At 43.9% G+C, this 24,128-nt stretch overlaps 2 protein-coding genes across 5 annotated transcripts in view; both read left to right on the top strand.

The window, feature by feature from the left end:
- The window catches only part of RSF1 (remodeling and spacing factor 1), a 60,811-nt gene extending 57,616 nt beyond the window's left edge, over nt 1-3,195 (top strand). For both annotated transcript variants that reach the window (XM_040583085.1, XM_040583086.1), the window contains one exon: nt 1,406-3,195. In XM_040583085.1, coding sequence (XP_040439019.1) covers nt 1,406-1,977 — 572 coding nt within the window. In that variant the 3' untranslated portion in view covers nt 1,978-3,195. The remainder of the gene's footprint in view (nt 1-1,405) is intronic.
- Nucleotides 3,196-12,839: 9,644 nt separating this feature from the next.
- Nucleotides 12,840-24,128, top strand: part of CLNS1A (chloride nucleotide-sensitive channel 1A) — an 11,946-nt gene continuing 657 nt past the window's right edge. The window contains exons 1-7 of one of the 3 annotated variants that reach the window (XM_040583439.1): nt 12,840-13,022; nt 15,973-16,109; nt 18,376-18,492; nt 19,227-19,337; nt 19,807-19,980; nt 21,481-21,565; nt 21,949-24,122. In XM_040583439.1, the coding sequence (XP_040439373.1) occupies nt 12,874-13,022; nt 15,973-16,109; nt 18,376-18,492; nt 19,227-19,337; nt 19,807-19,980; nt 21,481-21,548 (756 nt within the window). In that variant the 5' untranslated portion in view covers nt 12,840-12,873 and the 3' untranslated portion in view covers nt 21,549-21,565; nt 21,949-24,122. Of the gene's footprint in view, nt 13,023-15,972; nt 16,110-18,375; nt 18,493-19,226; nt 19,338-19,806; nt 19,981-21,480; nt 21,566-21,948; nt 24,123-24,128 lie in introns of those variants that run through there. The other 2 variants (XM_040583440.1, XM_040583438.1) reach the window with 2 other exon arrangements.

The following is a 24,128-nucleotide window of genomic DNA, read 5'->3' as shown; positions in this document are numbered from 1 at the left end:
GTGATAAGCGCAGAGGAAGCCTGCCCTCAGTAACGTCAGTCACACCATGAGCGTCTGGTGTGCGTTTGGATGTAAAATTAGTTTTTATGAAAGTTTTTACCCACTGACTTCAGGTGCTTTGCATTCTGGGTGCCCAGCTTATGAGCCCTTAGGTCCAGCTTTCAGGGACACGGAGTGGTATGGGTGGCAATGGATGCCAGGCTTCCTCAGAAAATCAGCCACGCTTGACAGGCCGAGTGCCTCTGGTTTGTAGGTAAGTTTTGGGAGTGCTGGCCTGAGTTTACGGAGTGTTAGAGGATCCTCTTAGATGAAGGGAAACACTTAATGCAACCGATAGTATCTCAAAAACTTGATCTTATACTTGAAGACAGTCTGCTCTCAGGAGTACGAGTTATAGGCCCTCTGCTAAGAATCTGCTTTGTGGTGGCTGAGTTTTCTCTGCCTGCACTTGTAACTTTAAACAGTGCCTGGCTGACAGTGTCTTTCCTCCAGGAAATCCCCTTTCCTCAGGTATTTCTTGGTACTGGCTTTTTGCGTATTCAAATCAGCGCCATTTAGCACCATTCCAGTACTCTCCCGCTGTTCCCACAGTGTGTTATAAAATATGTAATGGCGTTACTGGAAACGTAATTACGTTGAAAGTACAGGAACTCTGACAGTCTCTATCAACGAGAACCTACACTAAATGATAACCTTTAAAATGACAAATCAACATGCGTTTCTCATGGAAATCACAAGGAGGCAGCAAGTGGTGTTTGCCATTTGATTTTTCAGTCTCCGTCTTTTCTCACCTGAGCCACCAAAGGTCGGTGTAAAGGCTGTCATTGTGTAGGCAATATTCCAGTTTGCCAAAAAAAAAAGTGTCCCATTAAAGCGCAGCGGGCTTCAGGTGACAGTTCAGCGGTGTTCATATGCTTTGGAGAAAGTTGTATGTAATTTTGGGGTGGCAGAGGGCATACTAAAGGGGGGGTGTGTGGGGTGTGTGTGTGCGCGTGTGTGTGTATATATATTTTTATGATAGTGCAGTTGTTATTTGGGCTCTGAGTGTCTGGAAGGGTGTGTGTGCTGTGAGGTTAGAGATACAGTTCTGCGTTATTCCCAGAACGCAGTTACCGCCTTTAGGGGGAAACACACCTGCCTCCAAAGCCTCTGGCACTCCTCAGATTGGAAACAGAATATCAACAAATGGTTGGTCTTTGCTGCTTTGAGCAGTTTATTTAAAAGTAAACAGAAAGCAAGCGTTTTGACATGGTTGGGGAACCTGGGGAAGGAGACAGAAAGGTGTGCGGTGAGAGAGAGAGAGGTGGCTCTTTTAATGAGTGTGAAAGATGAAAAACAAAAAAGTGTAATTGTTTTAGTTGCGTTCAGCTTTCCTAATGGCTTTAAGTCTGCTGCTTATTTCCAGAGAGCTACACATCTAAGAACTCTGAAGATGATGAATCCACAAAGGAGTCCAAGCGATTGATTCAAAAACGTCGGCGAAGTACAGATGACTACTCCGAGGAAGGAGAGGATGAGGAAGACGAAGGGAGGCCTGTCCGCAAACGGCTGAATCGAATTGAAACAGACGATGAAGATAACTGCGAAAATGCTAATGACGACGCAGAAAACCCCGCTCCTGCAAATAAGCTGCCAGCACCGCAGGCTCCTCAAGACAACACCAAGAAGCACTGCTACCGGATAGAAAGCGATGACGAAGATGACTTTGATAACGTAGGGAAAGTAGAGAGCCCTTTGGACTACAGCCTGGTGGACTTGCCTTCCACCAACGGACAGAGCCCAGGTAAAACCATTGAGAACTTGATTGGCAAGCCAAGCGAGAAGACCCAGGCCCCCAAGGACAGCACAGCCAGCGCCAGCCTGGCGCCCAATGGGACAGGGAGTGGGCAGGAAGCAGTAGGGCCGGAGGAAGACGAAGACGAACTTTTGAGAGTGACTGACCTTGTTGATTACGTCTGTAACAGTGAACAGTTATAAGACTTCCATTTTTGTGCTAATTTATTCCACGGTAGCTCATACCAGCGGGCCAGTTATTAAAAGCTGTTTTATTTTTCCTAGAAAATTCTCCACTACAGTATCACTTTTTAGAAGCAAGAATTTCACCAGTCCTGCAGTCTTTCTGTGAAGTGACCAGTTTTGAACTTTGAAGATTAATTGCTGTAAATTCCCTCTCTTACCCCCCCCTTCTCCTTCCAAGTCCATGGTCCTGGGTAATTTCACTCACAAAAACCTTATAACAACAAGAGATTTGTATATTTTTGACTTTATATTTCCTGAGTGCATACAAATTTGTGGAAATGGGTGGCCTAAGAAAGCATTCCAAATCAGTCAGGGCCCAAACCGGAACTGGGGTGGGTTTGGCTCAAGGGGTGGGGTGGGGGGATGCAGAAGCACTTGTGCTTTAGCTTTTTCATATGAGATATATATTATATTTAAATGTTCACAACTTAGATTACAACTTAACAGACAGTTAAAAAAAGATTAATGTCTGTACTGTCGCATTTTGTGAGTTGTAGGTTAACATACCATAGCTCATTTTAGTAATCACCTTCATGGAAGCAGTTTGATTTTAATACTGGAGGCAAACAGAATTATTAGAGGCCAAGAAGGTACCATAAACAAGAACTCTACTATCCATTATGACTTGCAGACTTTCCTAATAAACATCCTTTAAAGTGTTTGTACAGTAAAGTGTACTGTAATGAAGTTTTTGACAGTCGAAACACACTAGCCATGAGTTATATTCATAGTTCATCAGATGGTCTTCGATGCACAGTGTCTAGTGGGAGGACATACGTAGTCTGTAAGCTGGATGGCATCTTGACGTGCTGCAAACTTTTACAGACAAAAGAACCCTGCGGTAGCTGCCCGGCCACTTGAATCGCACCATCTGTCGGAGTATTCTGAAAGAAATATGTGTGTACAAACAGCATTGACCACAGAATGACAGTGCATCAGAGGATTGAGGGATTTTCAAATAAACCGTGACTGGTCCATTCATGTCCTTAATATCTACTTCAAATTGAAGTAAACAAATGGAACAGTTTTCCTTTTGGAGGTTTTCTGTTTGGGGTTTGTGTGTGTTTTTGTTTTGATTTTACTTATCTGCCTGGATGTATTAGCAGGTTTTGAATGTAGTGTTGGCCTTTGGCCATTAGAATTTTCTTAAAATACATTTTAATAATTTTCATGTGACCAACTGATTTCAAGAAGGCAGTATTTCTGAGAGAAAACGCTTGACTCCAAGACATCTCATCAACTTTTGAGTGAACATGAAGCGATATGTGCTTTTATTCAAGGGAGAAAAAAAAAAAAAAAAGACAAAAAGACAACAAAAGAAAGAAAAACTATTCACCAATGTGGGGCACATAAAGAGCAGAGCTGAAATTTGTTTTGGGTAGCATTCAGTTTTCTCTTTATTCTGAATTAAGATGCAGGCTGTAGCATTTGTACATGTTGTAGCACACAGACAGCTCAAACAGATCTGCCAAATACTGAAATCCAAAAAGGTCACATCTATTAATCCTTTTGCTCTGAGATTTGGATTTTTGACTGGTGTTTATGTCCATTGCCGGCAATGGATGCACCAAAACTGCTGCTGCCACTGAGGAGTGAGTTCTCCTTTCCTGCCCCACCTGATTCCCTTCTATTATATTGTATTTACTAGTCAGTCATTAAGCACTTCTGTTTTCTTGTAATAAAACTGGCATTAGGCCTTTACTAAATACCTCTTTAGAAAACCTAGATTCAGAAATTACCTACCTTCTGGCCTTGAAAAATCTTGGTTTTGTTTCCCCACCTCTTTCTCTGCGAGTTCTATCAGAACCACTCCATGACTCGTACTCATTTGGATTCTAGCAGTGCACATACCCCGCTATAAAACTAGAATCAGCAGAGATCCAAAAAGCTGGAACTCGCTCATTATCTGCTGTGCTAAGCAAGCTTGTGATTTTAAAAAATGAGAAATGACTCTCTCTAAATGAGAACTTAATTCCATTAAAGATTAAATATTTTTCCACCTTACTGATGTTAACTATTAACAGTTTTCATGAGCAGATTATAACAGGGTAATGAAAAGCCACAGAAGTTTAGAATGAGTTCTTAAAAGCATATGTAGCATTTTAAGCTACTCTAGTGTTTTTCTTTGCTTAGGTGATGCATAAATGTAGAGCTTCTACATTTCTAATATACTTGTGTTTTAAAACAAGCAAGAACATACGGCTTCCACTTTTCAATGTTAATAGTTGCTGAGCATTTTTAATACTTGCAGTGTAAACTGTTGATTAACGTGCAGCGATGCTGTGCAGCTGATCGTTTCTTGTTTGTTTTGGCAGTGCCATAATCTTTTTTGATACGTGATGGAGCCTTTTAGTATCTGATCAGTGCTGTAGCAAACATTCTTGCTTGTAGAATCAACCCCAAATGTTAAGTACTTGGTGGGCAGGTAATTGTGAATGTAGGAAAATACAAGAGAGTTACAATAGCGAATATACCAACCAGGAAAAAACTGAGTACTGAGTTAGGGAGTGATGTAAAAGCAGGAAAGACCAGGAAGCAGAACTGGAGCGCTGATGCTTACATCAGGAGCTTCAAATTTTAAAAATGCAGAATGACAAGTTATTACCAAGTTTTACTTTGTATTGGTCGCTTTTCAAAAACAACTTTTCTAAGAAGTTACCTTTGGTGCCTGAGACAGCTTCCTCCCCCCAGGATCCGCAGTTCCCCTTAGACCAGCGGGAATGTCGTGCAAGTAAAAACAGCAAAACAGTGCCCTAGAAATTCTTAACATTTTTCAAACTCCTATTTCTCTCGTTTCTAAGGTTTCCTGCTCGGTGGAAAATGTACAGGCTCCTAGTTGAAAAGATGATGTTTTCTGACATGAGGCCAGCTGATGGCCGTGCAGGGTTCATGCTGTTACAGTAGGCGATTCCAGAGTGGAAGTGTCTTCCTGGTGTCCTGACAATGTTGTGCTTTTCTGTACTCGTCGTGAAGTTAAATGTCTTTGAATAGTGATCTTCAGGTGTGGCTTTGGAGTAACAGAAAGCTCAAACCATATGAGAAAACGAGTGAAAACTGATCAGGGATTTATTTTTTTTACATAATGGATGTAAAAGTACAAGAACAAGCAGCTATTGGCTGAACATACAAAGCATTTATTCAACAAACTCTTGTTTATTCCACCCAGATTGTCACTAAAAGCTTTGTCTTTTTTAACTGCAAACTCTTCAGACTATGTGCAGTTTAAGTAGCATTGGTGAGGGGAAGAACCTATAAATCGAGCGAAGGAATGGACTTTTTTTGTGTCACCAAGATAAAGGATGGCTCGTTGCTTTCTTGCATGCAGCTTGTGTGACTGTAAGCGACACAAAGTGCACAGTAGGTCTGCTCTGTAATTAATGCAGTGTGTTAATCTGACTGGAAGTGTGGTGGAATTAAGAACGCATTTTCACCACAGTTGCTGTCGTCTAAACCTGAGCATATTCTTGATTTAAAAATGGAAAATGACATCACCGAACTACCAAAAACCCCCTTTGTGTTGAAATCTTGTAGGAAGAACTGTGCTGAACAATCAAGTCTTTGATAGTCTGATTTTGTACATGTTGAATTACATTATAAAATTACCGCATCTTCCTGATTTTTTTTTTAAATGAAAGGATTGCTCTGTTCTAACAGCACTTGAGAGAAACAGATGCTTTTTTCCAAATTGCTTATTTATGAAGTGTGTCACCTTCAAGATTTCTTTGCATTAAAGCATCTTGGTTACTCTTCATACAGTGGGAGCTATATAGCTTAGTTGGACTGGTTTTCTGTTCGCTTCTGTTTTCTAATTGCTGTGTCTGAACTCTTGGCGAGAGACCTTACTCAAAGAACCTCAAGGGGAAAAACTGTATGTTCACACAAGAAAAATTGTATGGTAGTGGTAAACTTGTTCTGATTTGTCTTCACATCTATCATTTGAACTACTTCGGTATCCAGATGCTGCAACTGTTTAATAATTTTCGTAGTTCATTGTCAGGGTGTCCATTTTATACCTCTGTTATCAGGTGCTGGTAACTTGGTTTTCCGTGCTTTTCAATAGGAAGGCCTGGTCTAAACTTTCATATAATTGTTTCAAACTACATATTTTCACAAACTTCTTTTATGAAAAGTAAATTAATTTTTATGGCACCTGCTTTTTTAATTCAGTTTGTACACAGTAATTTAAATAAATTATGGCAGTAACGCGAGCCCCCAGAACTGGTCTGATAAAGAGCTTTGTATCATCTAGTGCAAAATGACAATATATAGGCCTTGAAAACTGGTTTTGGTACATGTGCAGTGACTACTATTCACAGGCTTGTAATATGGATATAATGTGCAGCACGCACCCTAGATATGTATTTACATTTGACATATGCTTCCAATTCACTGGGTATATAAAATCCTTAAATATATATAAATATATATAGATAGCTAGATGAAAAAGATCAAATATCTTCAAACAAAACAGTAACTTTCTGAAAAAAATTGTTTTCAGTATGGTGGAGGAAACTCCAGCAATTCACATGAAGGAGCACAATTCTGCAGTTCCTTATGCGTTTAAAGTTTCTATAGAAGCATTTAGGATATTGTGTGAAGTAAGGATTTGAGGATCAAGCCCATGTTTCCTGGTAGTCTTTTCTTCCTCCCCTTCCCCAACAGTTGGGGTAGGGACTATGTCTCACTTAAAATCTTGGAAGTCAGAAAATAAAAAATCCAGCAGAAATGGTCCTTATTTTTTTCCAGTATGTACTGATGTAAGAAAAATTAAATGATGAATTTTTGGTGCTTTACAGTTGAGTACCCAATCTGAGACCTAGCGGAGAGCTCTGGCTTCAGAAATATTTATCAATTGAAAATTATTTCTGAAGCTGGATGCCCAGCAGTTGGGGTATCAAAGATTACTACTAGTCACTTCTGAAAACACACATCACTTACCAAGCTCTTATTTTAGATTAGGTGTAACTAAGATAGTTCCAAACAGCAAAAACGTGCTTGGGAATTGATTGTCCCAACACTTCAGAGTAATTTAACTTATTTTGTATATTGCAAAAGATGTATATTGCTTAGTATGACACTTAAAAAAAATTGTGTACAGCTTCTGGGGGAAAAAATAGAACACTCTAAAGTAGATAAGAAGTTTTTATAATTGAATCTGTGGTGTAAAGGCTCCAGATTTAACTGCAATTAAAAGGAAGTCCTACAACTTGGGATTTTGACTATCATTTTGTAAATGCTGGCACCCCACACCTGAGCTGAGGAGCAGGAGGGGACAACAGAGCAGTTAGAGGGGACACGTGCTTAATGAAGGCACGTGTCTGTGAATATATCTGCTATTGCTACATATAACCCCAAAGGTTACTAACGAGGACTGAGCAATAGAGTTGCTCTATTCGTTCAGTTGGTTTACTTTGTGCACTTTGCAGCACTTTGTGTATAGTCAGTCTCACTGGTTCCCCAGGTGCAGACAAGAGTCGCTTCCTCCTGCTGTTTGAATGCTCGTTCAAATAACAGCAGGAGGCGGGGAATGGATGGAGGGAAGTGGAACGGAAAAATGTGTATGCAAACCCATGCCATTTGCAAGACGGGTCTTGAACAGGCCTAAAAACTACTTCTGACTCACCCTTTAAAGACTGTATTTCCAATGGAAGGTCTCAGTTTAGGAGAATCATCCTGATACCCTCCTTTTCTCATCCTGACCTTCACAGTAACGGGAAAATCTACCTGAGGTCTCCTTCCTTGAGGGAATCTGTAATGTTCCATCAGCGCAATGTGGATGTGGAGAAAATTAGGATCAGTCCATAGAGTATTATGACAATGATTGCTTCTGGGGACGTCATCAGAGTCCGCACAGTTTGCTTTGTTGTTTGTTCCTCTTGCTGTGTCCCACACAACTAAACTTAGATTAGTCTGTCAGAATTTGACTTAAATGATTCTATGGGGATAAAATCCTTCTACTAAAACATACGATAGGCCTAGTTACCAGTGCACCATTTGTTAGTTAGAGCAGTTAAAAGTCCTTAATAGATACTAATCTGCTACTCAAGTTAGTGGTAGAAAAGGAGATCAAATCATAAAGCTATACGCCTTGTTTAGCTTTCCATTTCATACTCGTTATATGGACTCTAAAATCTTGTACAGTATCTTACTCCTTCCTATGCTATATTCATTAAAATGGTACTCCTCTCCCTAACTCATATTAAAATGATTTGTTGTTAATGCCAGTGCAGTTGCTATTTCCTACCTGTGTTTCACAGCCCTCCTGCAGCAGCTTGGAGATGGTGTGTGAACGATTCAAAAGCGTAACATCACCGTTCTCAGTATGCACGACAGTTCTTACATAGGCACAGATCGTGTTCATTAGACAAACATCGGGCATATCCAGTGTCCCAGGTAACACAGAACAGGTTACTTGCTAGCAGAAAGGTTACCCTCCGATATTTTCTGAGAATTAGATCAAACCTGCCAGATAGGTCTCTTAAAATTTAATATACGCTTACATGAAATACAGTTTTGTTTTACTCCTGTGTGCTGTTCACGTTTGCAAAGAAACCTTGAATTCCTTAAAAATGGTCTTATTCACAGTGGGCCGCATTTTGTTTTCTCTAAAGAGTTAACACGGTAAAGTTCTACAAGCTGAGCTCTTCACGTAGACTTTAACCCTTGTGTTTCTTCAGTCCAAACCTTGGTTTTTCAGTCTCTCTTCAACCATGACTTGCTACAGTATCAAAGGGAAAGGACTGAGGGGGGGGACACTGTGTTGTGAGAGAGGGGGAGATACGTTGAAAAAACTGGAAGCGTTATTCTTGTTGCACATAAATTGGGTGGTGCTTTCACTGTCTTCCCCCCCCCCCCCCCCCCCCCCCCGCCCCCAACCGGTAATACCATGTGCATGTAAAACTTGATGCATTAAAACTTTTTTAAATGAAAGTCATGGTGGCCTCAGTGCTCAAAGGGTTAACTGCAGTTTATCAACAGCTAATGTTTTTAGATTTGCAGTACACAACTGTTTAAATACTGTATTCCTTGTAAATGAAGTAAAAAAAAAAAATGTTAAGGCTGGTGCCAATATTTTTGTTAATGAATTGTTCAGCGTTGTCTCTCACTACAGTCTGGTCAGAACTCTTTGTGTATAAGCTGGGCCTGAAGCCATTTTATAGCTTGTAGGCCTAATTGTGTAACTTTTCTTTCATAATGTTTTTGTTATAATATCTACTGTCATTTCTTTCATATAAATATGACATGTAAATTGTCATAATAAAAAAAATTGAAATAATTTGATGTACAAAGTATAATGTGTATTGAAGAAACAAGTGCTTTTCAATTGTCATCACATGTGCACATACTTTTCTTATTTTGCTTTTAAAATAAGCACCGAGTAGTGGCTGCTGTGTATCGTTCCAGCTCATGATGGTGCCACTGCTTGCCGTGGGAATGGGTAACTCCTGTTTCGTGTCGATTTTGTTGTGGCTTTGACCAGCTGTAGCCGATACTGGGGAAGACCTGATGGATTCATTTTTGCAGTCGTGATTATTTTCTATGTGTGTTCCATCTTCTACGCAACCTTTACATCTAATTTCATAGTGATGTTGCTGTCACTTGACAGAAACTAGTAGCTTGAACAAGGTTCACTGCTTGCCTTATGCTGCAACATCCATTTCACTTGCTGTTGGAGTTGTGGAATTGCTGAATTAGTGGTGAATTCTTACAGCTAGGGAGAAAATCCACCTGGTTGTTACCAGTATTTGTTTACAAGGGTCATACCTGCAGCCAGAACTGTACCCAGCTAGGCTGTTCCAGCACACATCCGTCAGGTTTCTGCGTGGTGCTAATGAGAAAGGAGCTAGGTTTGTTTATTTAGACTGAGATGTGTAAAACCACCAAGTGGAAGTCTGCAGAGAAGCACTGAAGATGTGGATGTGCTGACATGTGGCTATGGCAGCAGCTATCGATGATGTTTTAGGACTTTAACAGGAAAAAGTCAGGGAGAGAGAAGTGAATCTAAGGGTGGCTTCTCTCTGTGTGAATTGCTGAAGCCTGTCAGTCTTGGTTTTCTTTGTGTTTTACTCAAGCTAGCACATGTTCCTGTAGTGATGAGAACCTGCTGTGAAATCCATCCTCTTACTCCAAATGCAATGCCAACATTTTACATTTGCATCTTTGATGGATTCTGGGTGTTTTATGTAGGAACTGGCCACCTTACAGCAGGCAGTGCTGTGTAGTCTGTGGAGAGAAACAAGCTCCCTTGGGTGCTACCCTCTGTCCTAACGTGACTCTTCACCCTGTGAAGGTACCTGCTGCTCTCCCTTGCCTCTAAACACAGCCCTGCTTGACTACGTCACCCTTGGACATACAGTGTTCAGGCAGCGGTGTGGGGGTGGATCCTAACTCGCTTTTTAAAGCTCTTAGAGCTGATGAAAAAAGCTTTCAAATCATGCCATTCTGTTTCATTCGTAAATTTACAAGAAATGTCTGCCTACCCAAACTTCAGCTAGATGCAACACTTGGTACTGGGATATAAAATAACTGGATCTTGTAAACAAGGAAGATATGGATTTCTCCTTCTCCCCAACGCCTCAGCCTCAAAACCAGGGGGTTGGACTAAATCTGGGGTCCTCAAACTTTTTAAACAGGGGGCCGGCGTGTGGATTAAGTGGCAGGCAGTCATCTGCGGCTGCTTGGTTTCCCTCCCCCCCCCCCCCCCAACCCCCGGTGAGGGGGGGTGGGGGGGTTCTGTAAATACCGGGCGCTGGATTGAGGACCCTGGGGGGCTGTATCCGGCCCGCGGGACGTAGTTTGAGGACCCCTAGACTAAATGATCTCCAGACGACCCTTCCAACCCTGACCATTTTGTGATTCTTCAAAACCCAACTTCCCAGCCTGGGCTTAAACAAACTTTTTTCCCTGTCTTCTTTTGGAAGAGTGGTATGTGTGAGAAGAAAGACTTGCATTTGTGTGCAGGAGGAGAAACGAACTCTGTATTGCTCCACTGCAGTGGCTTAATTCAACTTCAATCACTCAGAAATTTTAATTTAAAACGATCTAAAGGATTTGCCATATGTTTCCAATTAACTACAGAGGTGGAGCGGGCTCTCTGTGGCTGATATGGACAGCCATGTCTGATAACAGGAGGGACATAAGCAGGAATGTTGATTGACAGCTGCTAAGTGGGGTGAATGGGTATTTCCAGTATTTGCAGCTCTTCCCACCAGCAGCTGCAGCCTGGTCTGTATTCATGGAAGAATCATAATTTTTCATCATTTTTTCATTTTCCAGAAGAACACTTTTCTTGGCACGGCAAACTTGAAGATGGTCGAGAAACTTCCTTTTCCTCATCTCCTATTGCCTCTGTCACTTTTTCAAGCTATTCCAGCAGTGTTTAAATATCACTTCATTGTGGAACTTGCTTTGATTTCAGCCAATGTAATTATTTGTATGAATAATAATTTGCATAATTGGAATCCAAAATTGGTAGGTGTGGTTGATGAGCATTCCATAGCATTTTAGAAAGCTCATCCTAGAAGAACCATGTTAGTTCCTTGTTCCCCCTTTTTTCCTTACAATTTCTACTTCCAGAGTGTGCTGCTTTGGTTCTTTGCTATCCAAGACTAGCAAGGAAGTCCAGAGAAGGGAAAGATGGACACTTATTCTGTCAATGATCAGTTTGTGTTTCTGAGAACCTGGGTTTGCACACAGGTTGGTAAATGACTCCTTAGAAGTGAATTCAGACTGATGAAAGGGAAGATTAAAAAACTTGACAGCAAGGTAACCACTACATGGGCTCTTGGTGACTAGGATGCTATGGCAGGAACGTTTAACAACCTGAAAACTCAGGGAGATATTTAGAGTGATGCTGCCTTGCTGATGGGGTTATCAGGAGCATCCCCTGACAGAGATGTATTTCACTGGTGTGAACTGAATGCTACCATTTATTTAATCACCCTGTTCTGGTGTAATCATTGTTTCTCACTGCAGTAGCATGTGTTGTAAGAGAAACTTGCTGCTGGAATGGTGTAAATCCAGGGGAAGAACCAGGGCCAGTGCTTGTGAGGGAACAGCAGCCTGCCCATTGCTGCAATCCACCATCCCAAGACCAGCCCCGGCTCCCTGACGGCAGCTCCCCAGGTCCATGTGGTAGCACCATCAGGCCCACGATCCCAAGTTCATCACCGCTGAGGGAAATCAACTGGATATCTCTTCAGCAATTCAGGTACTTGAGACTTTCTTTTTCTTCTCTGTGTGTCTCTATCAGGCATTAGGTGCTGGCCATCCACCTCAAATTCCCTTTCCATCACCTTGTACCGTCACCAAAAAGCTGCTGTGTTAGTTTTTTCCCTTTGTCACCTGTCCAACAGAGATTTACAGGCCCAAATACATATGCTGCTCATCAGCTGTCATCGGGCGTAATGTCAGTGACCACCTCAGCGCTCCCCTCTGCTTCTCTTTTGCAGGTAACGAAAATTTACTCAAAACCTGCCAGAGACAGATGCTCCTGCCACACAGACCGCATGGCTCTGGAGATGCACCATGACTCGCCCTCGGGAACATGGCCATTTTAGGGGGGAAATACCGTCCCCCCCCCCGCGGGTCGATGACGAAGGGGAGATTCCTTCAGGGAGAACGCCAGCGCTCGGCGGTGCCCCCCGGTGCCGCACCGCCCGTTCCCCTCCGCGCTGCGGCTCCTCAGGCGCGGCAGGGGGGCGGGAGCGGCCGCCCCCAGGGCGGGAACTGCTCCAACATGGCGGCGGCGCCCGCCCGCACCATCGAGACGTGCCTAGATAAACCCGGGCAGCACGAGGAGTTCCGCTTCCGGCAGGTGTTGGGGTGGTTCCGCTTCCGGCGGCCGCGGAGGAGATGGTGGAGGAGGGAGGCGGCGGTGGCGCCATGAGTTTCCTCAAGCGGTTCCCGCCGCCGGCCGAGGGCGTTCGCCACCAGCAGCCTGACACGGAGGCTGTGCTGGCGGGGCGCACCCTGGGCACCGGCACACTCTACATCGCCGAGAGGTGAGGGCGGCGGGGCCGCAGCGTGTGTGGGGACGGGGGGGGGGGGGGCGGCGGTTATGGCTCTCGGGACCCACGTTAGGCCTCGGGGTGCGGGGGCTGCCCTGAGGGCGATGGGCGCAGGACAGCCCTGGGTGGGTTGTCCTGAGGGGGCTGGCTTGTGGAGAGCCTTCCCTGGGGGCTGGTGGGGACCAGGCCGGGAGGCCGCGTGTGCGTGGGCCTCTGCCCCGAGGGGTCCTTTCCTCTAGGGGGAGCGTGGGGCTTCCCCCGAGGGGCTGTCTCCCCTGAGGTGACGTGGGGTGTGTGTGTGGGGGGGGTCTCCCCTGAGGTGACGTGCGGGGGGTGTGTGTCGGGGGGGTCTCCCCTGAGGTGACGTGCGGGGGGTGTGTGTCGGGGGGGTCTCCCCTGAGGTGACGTGCGGGGGGTGTGTGTCGGGGGGGTCTCCCCTGAGGTGACGTGCGGGGGGTGTGTGTCGGGGGGGTCTCCCCTGAGGTGACGTGGGGGGTGTGTGTGTGTGTGGGGGGGGTCTCCCCTGAGGTGACGTGGGGTGTGTGTGTGTGGGGGGGGTCTCCCCTGAGGTGACGTGGGGTGTGTGTGTGTGTGGGGGTGTCTCCCCTGAGGTGATGTGGGGTGTGTGTGTGTGTGGGGGTGTCTCCCCTGAGGTGACATGGGGTGTGTGTGTGTGTGGGGGGGGTCTCCCCTGAGGTGACGTGGGGGGGGGTCTCCCCTGAGGTGACGTGGGGTGTGTGTGTGTGTGTGGGTGTGGGTGTCTCCCCTGAGGTGACGTGGGGGGTGTGTGTGTGGGGGGGTCTCCCCTGAGGTGACGTGGGGGGGGTCTCCCCTGAGGTGACGTGGTGTGTGTGTGTGGGGGGCTGTGTGTGTGGGGGGGGTCTCCCCTGGGGTGACGAGGGGTGGGGTGGGATCTCCCCTGAGGTGACAGGGGTGTGGTGTGTGTGGGGGGGGTCTCCCCTGAGGTGACGGGGTTGGGGGTGTGTGTGTGGGTGGTGTGTGTGGGTGTCTCCCCTGAGGTGACTAGAGGGGGTAGAGGGGGCCTCCCTAGAGGGGACCTGCCCAAAGGGGGATGTGGGAGACTCAGATACGAGGGGTCATCATGTGGGGGAGGTCCTCAAAGAGAGCTCTGAGGGGGTCCTCACTATTTGTGCTCCAAGTGGCATTTTAAACAGTGCAAGAGGGAACAGTGCAACAAGAGAGCCTGGCTGGCTGCTGTGTTACAGCACGTCATCTCTCTTCTGTTGTCAGGGGAGTGGACGGGGCTGTTGGTTTTTCTGCTGTTTTTAACTGCTGTGGTTCTGTGAAGTCTCTTGTGACGCATTAATCACGTGGATGCTGGAGGCATAAATCAGTTTGGGTATTCTGGAAGATGTTATCTAAGCTCTTAAGTTTCTTTTAAATTCTCCCTGCTGTACACTTCAAGGCGACAGCTTGTTGATCAAGGCAATGTGATTTTCTTTAACTGTGGAAAATGTACTCTAAATACAATATATTTCTGCAGCAGGAGAGTGTTGTTGGAACAACGCCATGGTCTAAAATGTGCACTGAGGAGTGTATTGTCTTTTAAAACCTTCAGACTATGAAGTGTTTATAAAGTGGGTAAAATTTGAGGGGCTCTTGTCTCACCTGAACTTGTTAGCGATGTTGCATTCCTCTTGGAGAGGAATTTCTCTGGAATTTCAATTAGTTTTGTGTAGTTGTTTGGTTGCAGGTACAAGGGCTCCTGTTTGTGCAGTATCTGCTCTCAACACATGTGATGTTGCATTTCCTTGCAAGTAGCTTTCAATAGATGTTTGTGTGAGGTGCATTCAAGTCTGCCAGCTTCCTCCCAACACGTTTTGAGCATATCACGGAGCTTTTACCAGAGTCACTTGCTGGTATGAATAGAAAATGCAAGCATTTGCAGGAGTGCCATGTTGTGGGAGAACTGGGCATCCGCAAGGACAATGTGCCTTTGGAGCTGTGTACTGACTCGATGTCAACAGCTGTATGCATCGAGAACCAGCTGGTCGAGGCTAGGAAAGAAATTCCTCACTCCCACTTCACTAGCTCTTGCTCTCAGCCTGATTTCCCGAGGCGAGGAGTCTTCTGTGACCTCTTTGTTGATTTTGTCCCTCCACAAATACTTGTAAATGCTGAGTTTTGCACGTGGTGGTGGTCTCACTTTCTGCCCCTCAGTATTTCTGTGCACTGTGTGACCTCAGTGATCGCAGACACCCAAAAGTAGCTTGAGATTGATTTTTCAGCTGGTAGAAAGACATTGATCGTTCTGATGCAAAGGAGGTAGCAGCCCACTGTCGACAACCTGTGCTGTCTCTTGCTGTGGTTAGGGATGAGAGTGAAAATGGGGGGAAGCAGACATTCTGGCACTCATATTGTGAGGTGGGGGGAAACCATAACCTGGCTTTGATAACTCTGCTGATCACAGAATGGTGGTTTTTCTACATACAGACTATACCCACATCAGTTCTGTACTCCTCCAGAAATTGACAGCAACTTTCCTTTCAGTGTTCTCTTTATCTTGAAAAAACACAGAACACTTATTAGTTTGATTTACAAATCACAGTCTGGAACCTCTGTCATTGTCTTTGGGGTGATAGATATCTACAGGGAAGAGAAAATTAAATGGGAGGAAAGGAGATTCAGGGTTTAGTTTAAATGTGATAAAGCTGAAATGTGTTTAGGGTGCTCAGCTTCGTGTTCTGTAAGAGAAGGTATCTTTTACCTCAGCCATCAGTTAATGCCGTTGCAAGGTCCTCTTAGGGCAGGCCCAGGACAGTGTGTTACCTGAGAGTGGGATACTTGCCTTGTCCAGAATTGCTCACTTTTGGGGGGTTGGTCTGCTTTTCTCCAGGTGCCTTAGATTCTCCTGTTAGTTTCTAATTTGTCTCTTTTGATTTTTTTTCTTCCTGCCTGTCCTCCAACCCCTGCTTCCTGTTAGTCGCCTGTCTTGGCTGGAAAACTCCGGAGTTGGGTTCTCCTTGGATTATCCCACTATAAGTTTACATGCAGTCTCCAGGGACGTGAACGCTTACCCATGGGAGCACTTGTACGTCGTGGTGAATGCCAAATTCGAAGGTATGCCCAGTGTCGCTTAATGTTCCCACGCAGTCCTGAGTGGCACGATTTCTTCAAAAGGAGTAAATTTTGGTTTAAAAAATGATAAGCTTTGTTTAAGTAGTAGCTTGTGTTTTCTTTTTTGTTTCTCTGAAGGGTGGTTATTTTAGAAGTACAGCTTTGCCCTTGTTTAGAGTCACTTCTGTACTGTTCTGCTCTCAGCGTGTGAGTGCAGACAGCTAGAACCACTGAGAATGTTCTCTGCTCTCTTACGCTCATTTTAAACAATGCAGTTCCTCCATAGTCTCCCTATGATTCCAGCTTAGGTATCATTTTTGCTTTATTGAATTTATGTCAGTGTTGCTGCCCTCTCCAGACTTTATGAATACCTGTTGTTTTACATTCTCCTGGAAGCTTTCATTCATTTTCTCCCACCGCTTGCTTAAAAAAATAGAAAAGACAGTAACTCATGTTATCAGGCTTAATATGGATCTTTGTGGATTACCACAAAACCACACTTTTGACCTTTTGACCATTCTTGCTCTGTCCCAGAGAAAACAAGCTTTCTCTTTCATTGTTTGTATGAAGATTTTCTTTATTCCTGATACATAGATTGTTTTCTTCTGGCAGACCTGTTAATATTTTAAGTGTGCCATAAACTGCCTCTCAGTTGAAGAGTAGTGAGTGTTAAATCTTGAGCAGGTTTCCTTTCCCCTTTGTACCTACTAGTCATCGTAATTAAAGGTTAAAATCTGGCATTTAATTTTTCTTTAACTAGTCTATATACTGAAAGTACTGATAAGACCCTGAGATGGCAGAGGCGTTTTTAAGCTATTAATACTCTTCATTATTTCCTTCTGTCATGTTACTAATGTTCTCTGACAGTCTTACCACTACAAATGATGAGGACCTGTATGCACACCTCTTGATTCTTCCTCATTGTCCTCTAACTTTATTTTGAAGTAAATTGAGCTTAGTATGAAGAAATATATTTTTTCCAGCTTTTACTTTATTCTGATAATGGTGTTTGAAAATATGTATGTCCTGTGATAGCCTATTAAGGATTTATAGATAAGAACTGATTTTTGTGTTTTTTGTTAATATATGAACTCTAGCTCCAGTAAGTCTTCTACAGCAAGTAGATTTGTTTAGTTTTCAAGTCTGTCCTTGGCCTGCAGTTTTAACTGCAGAGTAGCGTTAAACCCAAACCTCTACTTGTTTGGCTGCAGGAGTCTTCATTCTTAGCTGGGCAGGATACATTTTGTTCTTCCTCTGAAAGTTTTTTGTTGTGGGCCCTGTGTGCCTGTGCCTTATCCTCACCCCTTTTTAGAAAAAGGCAGTCAGAGGTTGACTTCATTGAAAACAAAGAGCTGGACTCAGCAGTAACAAGCTGTGCCTGCGGGTGTCGGTTGAAAAATGATTGGGTAGCTTCCTTGGACACTTCATTTCTTGGGGCAACTGGCTGGCAGCTTTTTGGCTTCCTCATAGTCTTAGTAGTGCCAGTTTTGTATGTGGTAAAAGCCACTCTCGGTAGAACAGCCTTAACTGTATTCCTCTTTTTCTGTAGAAAATAATTATGTGCTGTTGAAGCTGTCAGTGCAGTGTCCCTAGCCACAAAGCAATGAACTGTAGCAATCTTCTTTGTGGTTTTTAAAACATCACATTGTTGCTTTCTTATTCATGTATGTAATCCACAGAAGTCAGGAAGCAGGGTTGTGCCCATGGTTGTCATCGGCTCTGGGTGCATTTTCTACTTCTGATATCTTGTTGGCTGGCTGGGAGTGGCAGAAATCGAGTAGAGACCTTCTGTGTAGAGATCTTTCATAAACGTCAGGGTCGTTCGTGAGAGGCTGTGCTGGAAGCCAGCTGATTTCATGACAGTAGAGTTAAGGATCCATAAAATTAATGAGATGTAAAAGAATACATACGTAGCATTGTGCAAGTAAATGACAATGATGGTGGATTGTGGGGTTTTTGAGCACAGTTGTTTTTATTACAAATCAGGGAATTTTCCTGGAGTATGTGAATACATCATGTGATCGTTACAGAAATCTGAAGCCCTAGAATTAGGAATAGAGAAGTTTTCGTGTCTATTGCAGGTGTTGTCGAGGTGCTATGAGAGGACCTTGTACATCTGTAATGTGGATGTGAGCAGGTTTGTTTGTGCCACACTCAGGTTGTGTCCAGGTTTCTGATTTGATTGTGTGTGTTCCTGAAAGAATAAGCAAGTGTGACTTTTTTTGGACAAAATAAACATGTTTCTCTTAAATCTTTCAATTTCCTAAAGAAGAGGAGACAAAAGCGGCTCCTATGGCTGAAGGGGAGGAGGAAGAGGAGGAAGACAGTGATGACGATGTTGAACCAATTGCAGAATTCAGATTTGTACCTAGCGACAAATCATCCTGTAAGTGAAGAGGGAAATTGTGTTTTGAAGTCCTGGCTATATGTGGAAGACATGGGGGTATAGAGATGTAAATAACATGATCCATTAGTGTCCTTCTCTAGTTACTTGATTTCTTTGTACTGAAAAGAACAAATCAAATTGTTTCATCTTGCATGAAGGTGGAATAGTTTTAGCAGCTGCTTCTCAAGGAAAATTCCAATGCTTTAAAATAGGGACTTTTAAGTATATGTGCATGACACAGATAATCTTATCTGTATACATTTGTAGAGAACTTGTATGGGAAATATTTTTAAAATTCAAATTCAGTGATGTTTGAGTCTGCAACAATTTCATTAGGAACATGCTAATATCCAGAACCTACTGCTGGAAAGCAGTTGTTCCCTGCCTGGTGTGGAGCTTACAGTTGGATCTAAGTTTTTAAAATCTTATGTATTAGATGCTGCAAGGAATCCTGTGGTGGGTAACCCCAGATGGAATTCTCCAGAGATAATAAGCCTTTGTCATCAGTGAAATAATATAAAAGTGCTGCTAAGAGGATAAAGCACCAGGCTGGATCTAGGAAACCCAACTTGTTTCTTGCGTGGCTGCTGGCTTGTTGGATGATGTTTTCAAATAGTTCAGTGGTGGCTCTGGTAGAGGAATATTCTCAATCTCCTTGATTGCTCGGCCAGGATTTCTTGCCAGTTGGTATTGGAGAAACAAGGGAGGTTTGTGTTTCATTTGTGTTCCTACAGTGGAAGCCATGTTTTCAGCGATGTGTGAGTGCCAAGCTCTGCACCCAGACCCAGATGATGAAGATTCAGACAATGATTATGAAGGGGAGGAGTACGATGTTGAGGCCCATGGTTCGTAACAGTTGTTCTTTGGAAATACCTGCCAGCACTTGGATACCTGGTATCTGTCATAAGAATGGTTTGGTCTGTTTACAGTTTCCTTGTTTATTGCTCATCTTACCGAAACATTCTTTTTGCCACAGGCACAGTATAAAAACTCAGAAATCTGCAGAAAAATGTGCAGTTTAGCTGTCACACATCACTGCAATTCAGTGAAAAACATTGTTCTCATTCTTAAAAGCCCCAAGACACAAGTGTCAGCCTTTGCTGTTCCCAGTGGATGTAGCCACACAAGTTCAGTGCCCGCGCAGTGCTGTGGGCGGTTCACATCGCTGTGTGTGTTCTGTGTATGATGTAAGCAGCCTTCTAATGTCAGTCAGTTAGCTGGGCAAGTATGCTCAGATTGGTGTGTTATTCCCCAGCCCCTGCTTGATGCAGGCTCCAAAACTGAGGTCTGATAAACATAAACTTGTTTTTGCAGAGCTAGGACAAGGTGACATCCCGACCTTTTACACTTACGAAGAAGGGTTGTCGCATTTAACTGCAGAAGGTCAGGCCACTCTGGAGAGGTTGGAAGGCATGTTAGCCCAGTCGGTTAGCAGTCAGTACAACATGGCTGGAGTGAGAACAGAAGACTCAATAAGGGAGTTTGAAGGTAAGAAATGGTTTTGTTTTACTAAAGAATATATGAAAGCAGTGGTTCTCCAGTCTGGCTAGTCTATAAACACCAGGAATGAGCAAGCATCATACTGCGGGTGATACCTTACAGTACTGTGTGCATTTTGCCTGCCGTGGATTGAGGCCTGCTGTGTTAAAAAGTGAGGACCACTGCACTGAGTATTCTTGATTCTTCTTGGTATGATTTCCTGGAAAAGTAGTAGGGTGAAGTTGATTTAGGACTTTTTTTTTTTTTAAAAAGGTTAAATTTGTTCAGTCTGCACTGGGATTAAGAAGTAATTTCCGCTCCACAATAACAGTCCTTTGGGACTCTTGTAAATCCCTTAAACTGTAAGTTAGTAATTCTCTTTACAGAGTTCAGTGTGAATTTAGAATCTTTGAAATACACTGGAACAGATTTAAAAAGAACCCTCTGCTTTTTAGAAGGAAACCGTGTCTTTATCCTACTGATCGTACAAACATTTTATTTAAGGTTTCTTCTTGTTGGGGAAAAAAACATTCTCTCATATTTTGCCTTTTCTGCGTGCTGTTTTCACTGGATCAGTATATTACCTGGGAAAAGAACAGGGAAGTAGTTTAGTAATATTGCTGCTTTATTTTAAGTTGCCATGTTTTAGTACGGCCTGACATTTTTGAAGGATGAGAAATGATGCAGCTGTTGTAGAATTCTAGCAATCAGCTTTTCTAGAATAATCAACAGGACCATAACTAATTTGTTCCGGTCCACATGGATGATTTTTTTTAATCTGTTTTGTCAGTTGTTTACAGGTTTTCTTTGTTCCATGACTTTGAATAAATTCATATAATATAAAGAGAACCTTGTGTTTTAGCAGTGCCCTTCGTTTGAAAATTGTCAGGTTTCTGAACCCAAAAATTTTGAGAATTACAATAAAGTGAACAGCAGGGATGTCACATGTCTCAAAGCAATCTTCATCAGTTTTGGCTTCTTAGTTTTATTTGCTAAGGTGCTTCTTGGTTTGCTACAATTGTTAATATCCCCGGGGCTGCTCAGTTACAGAATCCTGTTATTTTTTGACATTGTAGCATAGGGCAATTGTTTCTTCTTTTCCAAACTTGATGATTGCCGAGAGCCATTTCAGAACAGGATCCAGCCTCTTTCTGTTAGCGCATAATTAAAGCTATCAAAAGGAATCATGCCATTTGTCACACCAAATCTTCATTTAAAAAATGAAATAGTTTAAATCCGATATTTAAGTCTTTTAATAAGATAGGGTGAGATGAGGTTGTAGGAAGTGGTGACGTCTTTAAGTGACTGACAGAGAGAGCTGGAACAAAACCGCAAAGTTGTGAGCACATCAGTGTTTCCCTAGGCCGCTTTCACAAGTTCAGCAAAGGAGTTTTCTGTTCTGGCCATCTGTTGTCAACAGAGGGCGCTCGCTGTCTTTCGTGTGATCAAGTCATCCTCTTGCGAGCCCGAGGTTTTATGTAGCATTGGCTGTTTGGTTTTTTTTTTCAGATGGGATGGAGGTGGACATAGCACCAGTAGTTGCGGGGCAGTTTGAAGATGCAGAAGTCGATCACTGAGGAGGACATATGCTGCTGTAAGTTCATCTGTCTTCCAACACCAGTCCTTTTTAGTCCTGCAGAGCCTTTCATCTCTGTAATAGGTGTAATGCACAGGATCCCAGATCTCCTACAGGAAATATCTTGTGGTATCAGGATGATGGTGAATTAGAGAAGGAAAAAGTAACTGTAGTTATCACAAATGTGGAAAGATGTTTGATGATCTGCCCAAAATTGGCTATGGGTGTAAACTATCATGCTGCGTAGGTAACCTGCATGGCCATGCCTGTCTGGAGGACAGCTCAGCCCTTTAGTAGATTTAAGAATTGTCTGATCTCAAAGGCTCTTAGATGCTGGTATGCGGATGCTGGAGCCATTGCTGGGAAGTTACTGTCCTTAGTATCTGTTATTTCACCCTCAGCATGCAGGATTTCCCAGGCCTTTCAAGGGGACAGAACACTTCACAGCGCTGCAAGTCCATCTCTTCCCTCACTGTAAGCGGAGCAGGAACAGTTCCCGGTAAAGTTATGGAGCAAGAATGGGACTGTTGTCAGAAGTGCACAGCTTAGCGACAAAACCCTGCTAAGGCGGTTGGGCCAGTGTGCCCTCTTGCCTACCATCACCTGTACAGCTTTTCTCTCGTTAATGGCATTACAAGATGTGCCAGCGTTTCCTTGCTGGTGCTGGGTGGGAGAGGAAGAGCAGTTTATTCTGGGACTGTGTTTGTGCACGGTGGGATTGCGATTCCGCCCCTGCTTCAGCAGTGCTTGCTAGTGCAGAGTTTGCACATGCTGCTCAAGCGGTGGTGCGTCGTCCCAGTTCTTCTGCCTCTCTCAGAAATGAGACCGCCAGCTCTCTCCTTAAAGTAAGCACAGAGCTATCGCACTTGGAATGCTGGAGAAAACCATTGTGGGCCAGACAGCCAAAACCTCAGGGGGGTAAAAGGGCCACAAATAGGAAGATGACACGCTGAAAAATACCGGTGGAAATGAGTCAGAAGTAGTTGGTTAGGGATTACAGCGTCACTGAGAAAGAGGCTGCAATCCCTGAGAAAGGCTAGTGCAGGGTTGCGATGCGCATGTACTTCCCTCCTTTGTTGCTTGTTTGACTTTGTTGCAGTTAATGCTCCCGTGGGTTCGGAGTGTCTTTGAATAGCCCTGTGTTCGCTTACTGATCTCAACCACTGCCACTGATCCTGAATTAGTATTTATTGTTTGGTGTAAGAGGTCAAAATTCCCTTCAGTCGCACTTCCTACCCTGGGAAAGACTGTAGTACAGAGAGGAGTTCTCCCTAAAAACATCAAGATACTGGTTGCCCTGTTACCTTCTTTGATAAAGGACACTTTAAAATTAAGGAAAACTCTTCAGCTGTAGATGAAGTGCTTCTTAGTGAATGGAAAGCTTGGCTCTGACTTGATCTCCAAGATGATGTAGGTCCGTGGTTTATAAAAAAAAAAAATAATTGTGCTGTTGAAAATTCAGATCTGAATACTTGTCCTGGTTTAAACTTGAGCAGGATTAAGGAGAGTTAGTGGCCAGCAGCAGATCTCTAAGGAACCTAGAAGTGCTGGTCGAGGTGGTGTTGACTGATCTAGCAAAGCGCAAAATCTACCCTGTACGAATTAGTTTTGGTCAGTGGAATTCTTCCAGCTGCTTACTCTTGTGCCTTCCACGGCATGGCAGGTGGCTGTGGGAGGTTGATGCTGTGAGAGGTGACTGGATGGGGAGCCCTTCAGTCTTCCTGCTGGTGCTGATCGGAGCTGAGGAGCTGATCCCTGTCAGGGCAGATAGTGTGATCCACACTGCGAAGTGCTGCAGTGATGTCGCTCCAGGTAGCAGTTTGGGAGCTGTGGGTGTGATGGGCCTTGTTAAAGTAACCACCAGCCGGAGTGCGTTGATGTAATTTAAGTAAGTTCAAAAAATTTAGGCTGGATGGAAGCAGTAAACAACTGAAGGTGCACATTGAGTCTGTGCTAATCACCCTGCTAACAAGTTTGAGCAGGAGGGCAGCTTGGTTTTACCCTCTGAAAACCAGGGTCAGAGAGGGAGCATCCTGTGGTCTCAGTGCTCTGCAGAGCAGCTCGGCCCGTTTCACCTTCTGAACTGCAAAAACAATCTACAAGAACATCTTGCTGGTGATCCTTTAGAGAGCAACGCGCTGCCCTGCCTCTAAAGCGATGCCCTTGTGGGACGATTGTGTTGCATGTTGCTGCTCGTTACCCAGATGAGATGTGACAGTTGCCTGCTGAAGCTCCTGGAAGAGTTGCTGACAGTTGATGTGGGACGTTTCCACTTGTCTTGTAATAAATGGTGTTTTGTCTGTCATATCACGAGGTTGGAGCAATTGTTCTGAAGCAAGTGGTGTGTCTGTGTGTGACAGTGCAGCGGGGTCTTCCAGGGCACAGGCGTACAGCTGCGGACTGTAAGCGCATGCTGTCCTTAGCTGACCCAAGTGTAGAGCTGCTGGCAAAGGTGCTCAGCCCTCTGAAAGTCAGTGGGTTTGCAGTAAAGCGTTGTCCTCAGTGACTGTGAACAACGGGCGGCTACTGTTTTATAAAGATTAATAACCTTTTATTTTAATGCCAATTATGTAAACTTGGT

Source organism: Falco naumanni, chromosome 2 (assembly GCF_017639655.2).
Source record: "Falco naumanni isolate bFalNau1 chromosome 2, bFalNau1.pat, whole genome shotgun sequence".
Classification (NCBI taxonomy): Eukaryota; Metazoa; Chordata; class Aves; order Falconiformes; family Falconidae; genus Falco; species Falco naumanni.
This window is presented reverse-complemented; position numbering and strand designations above follow the sequence as displayed.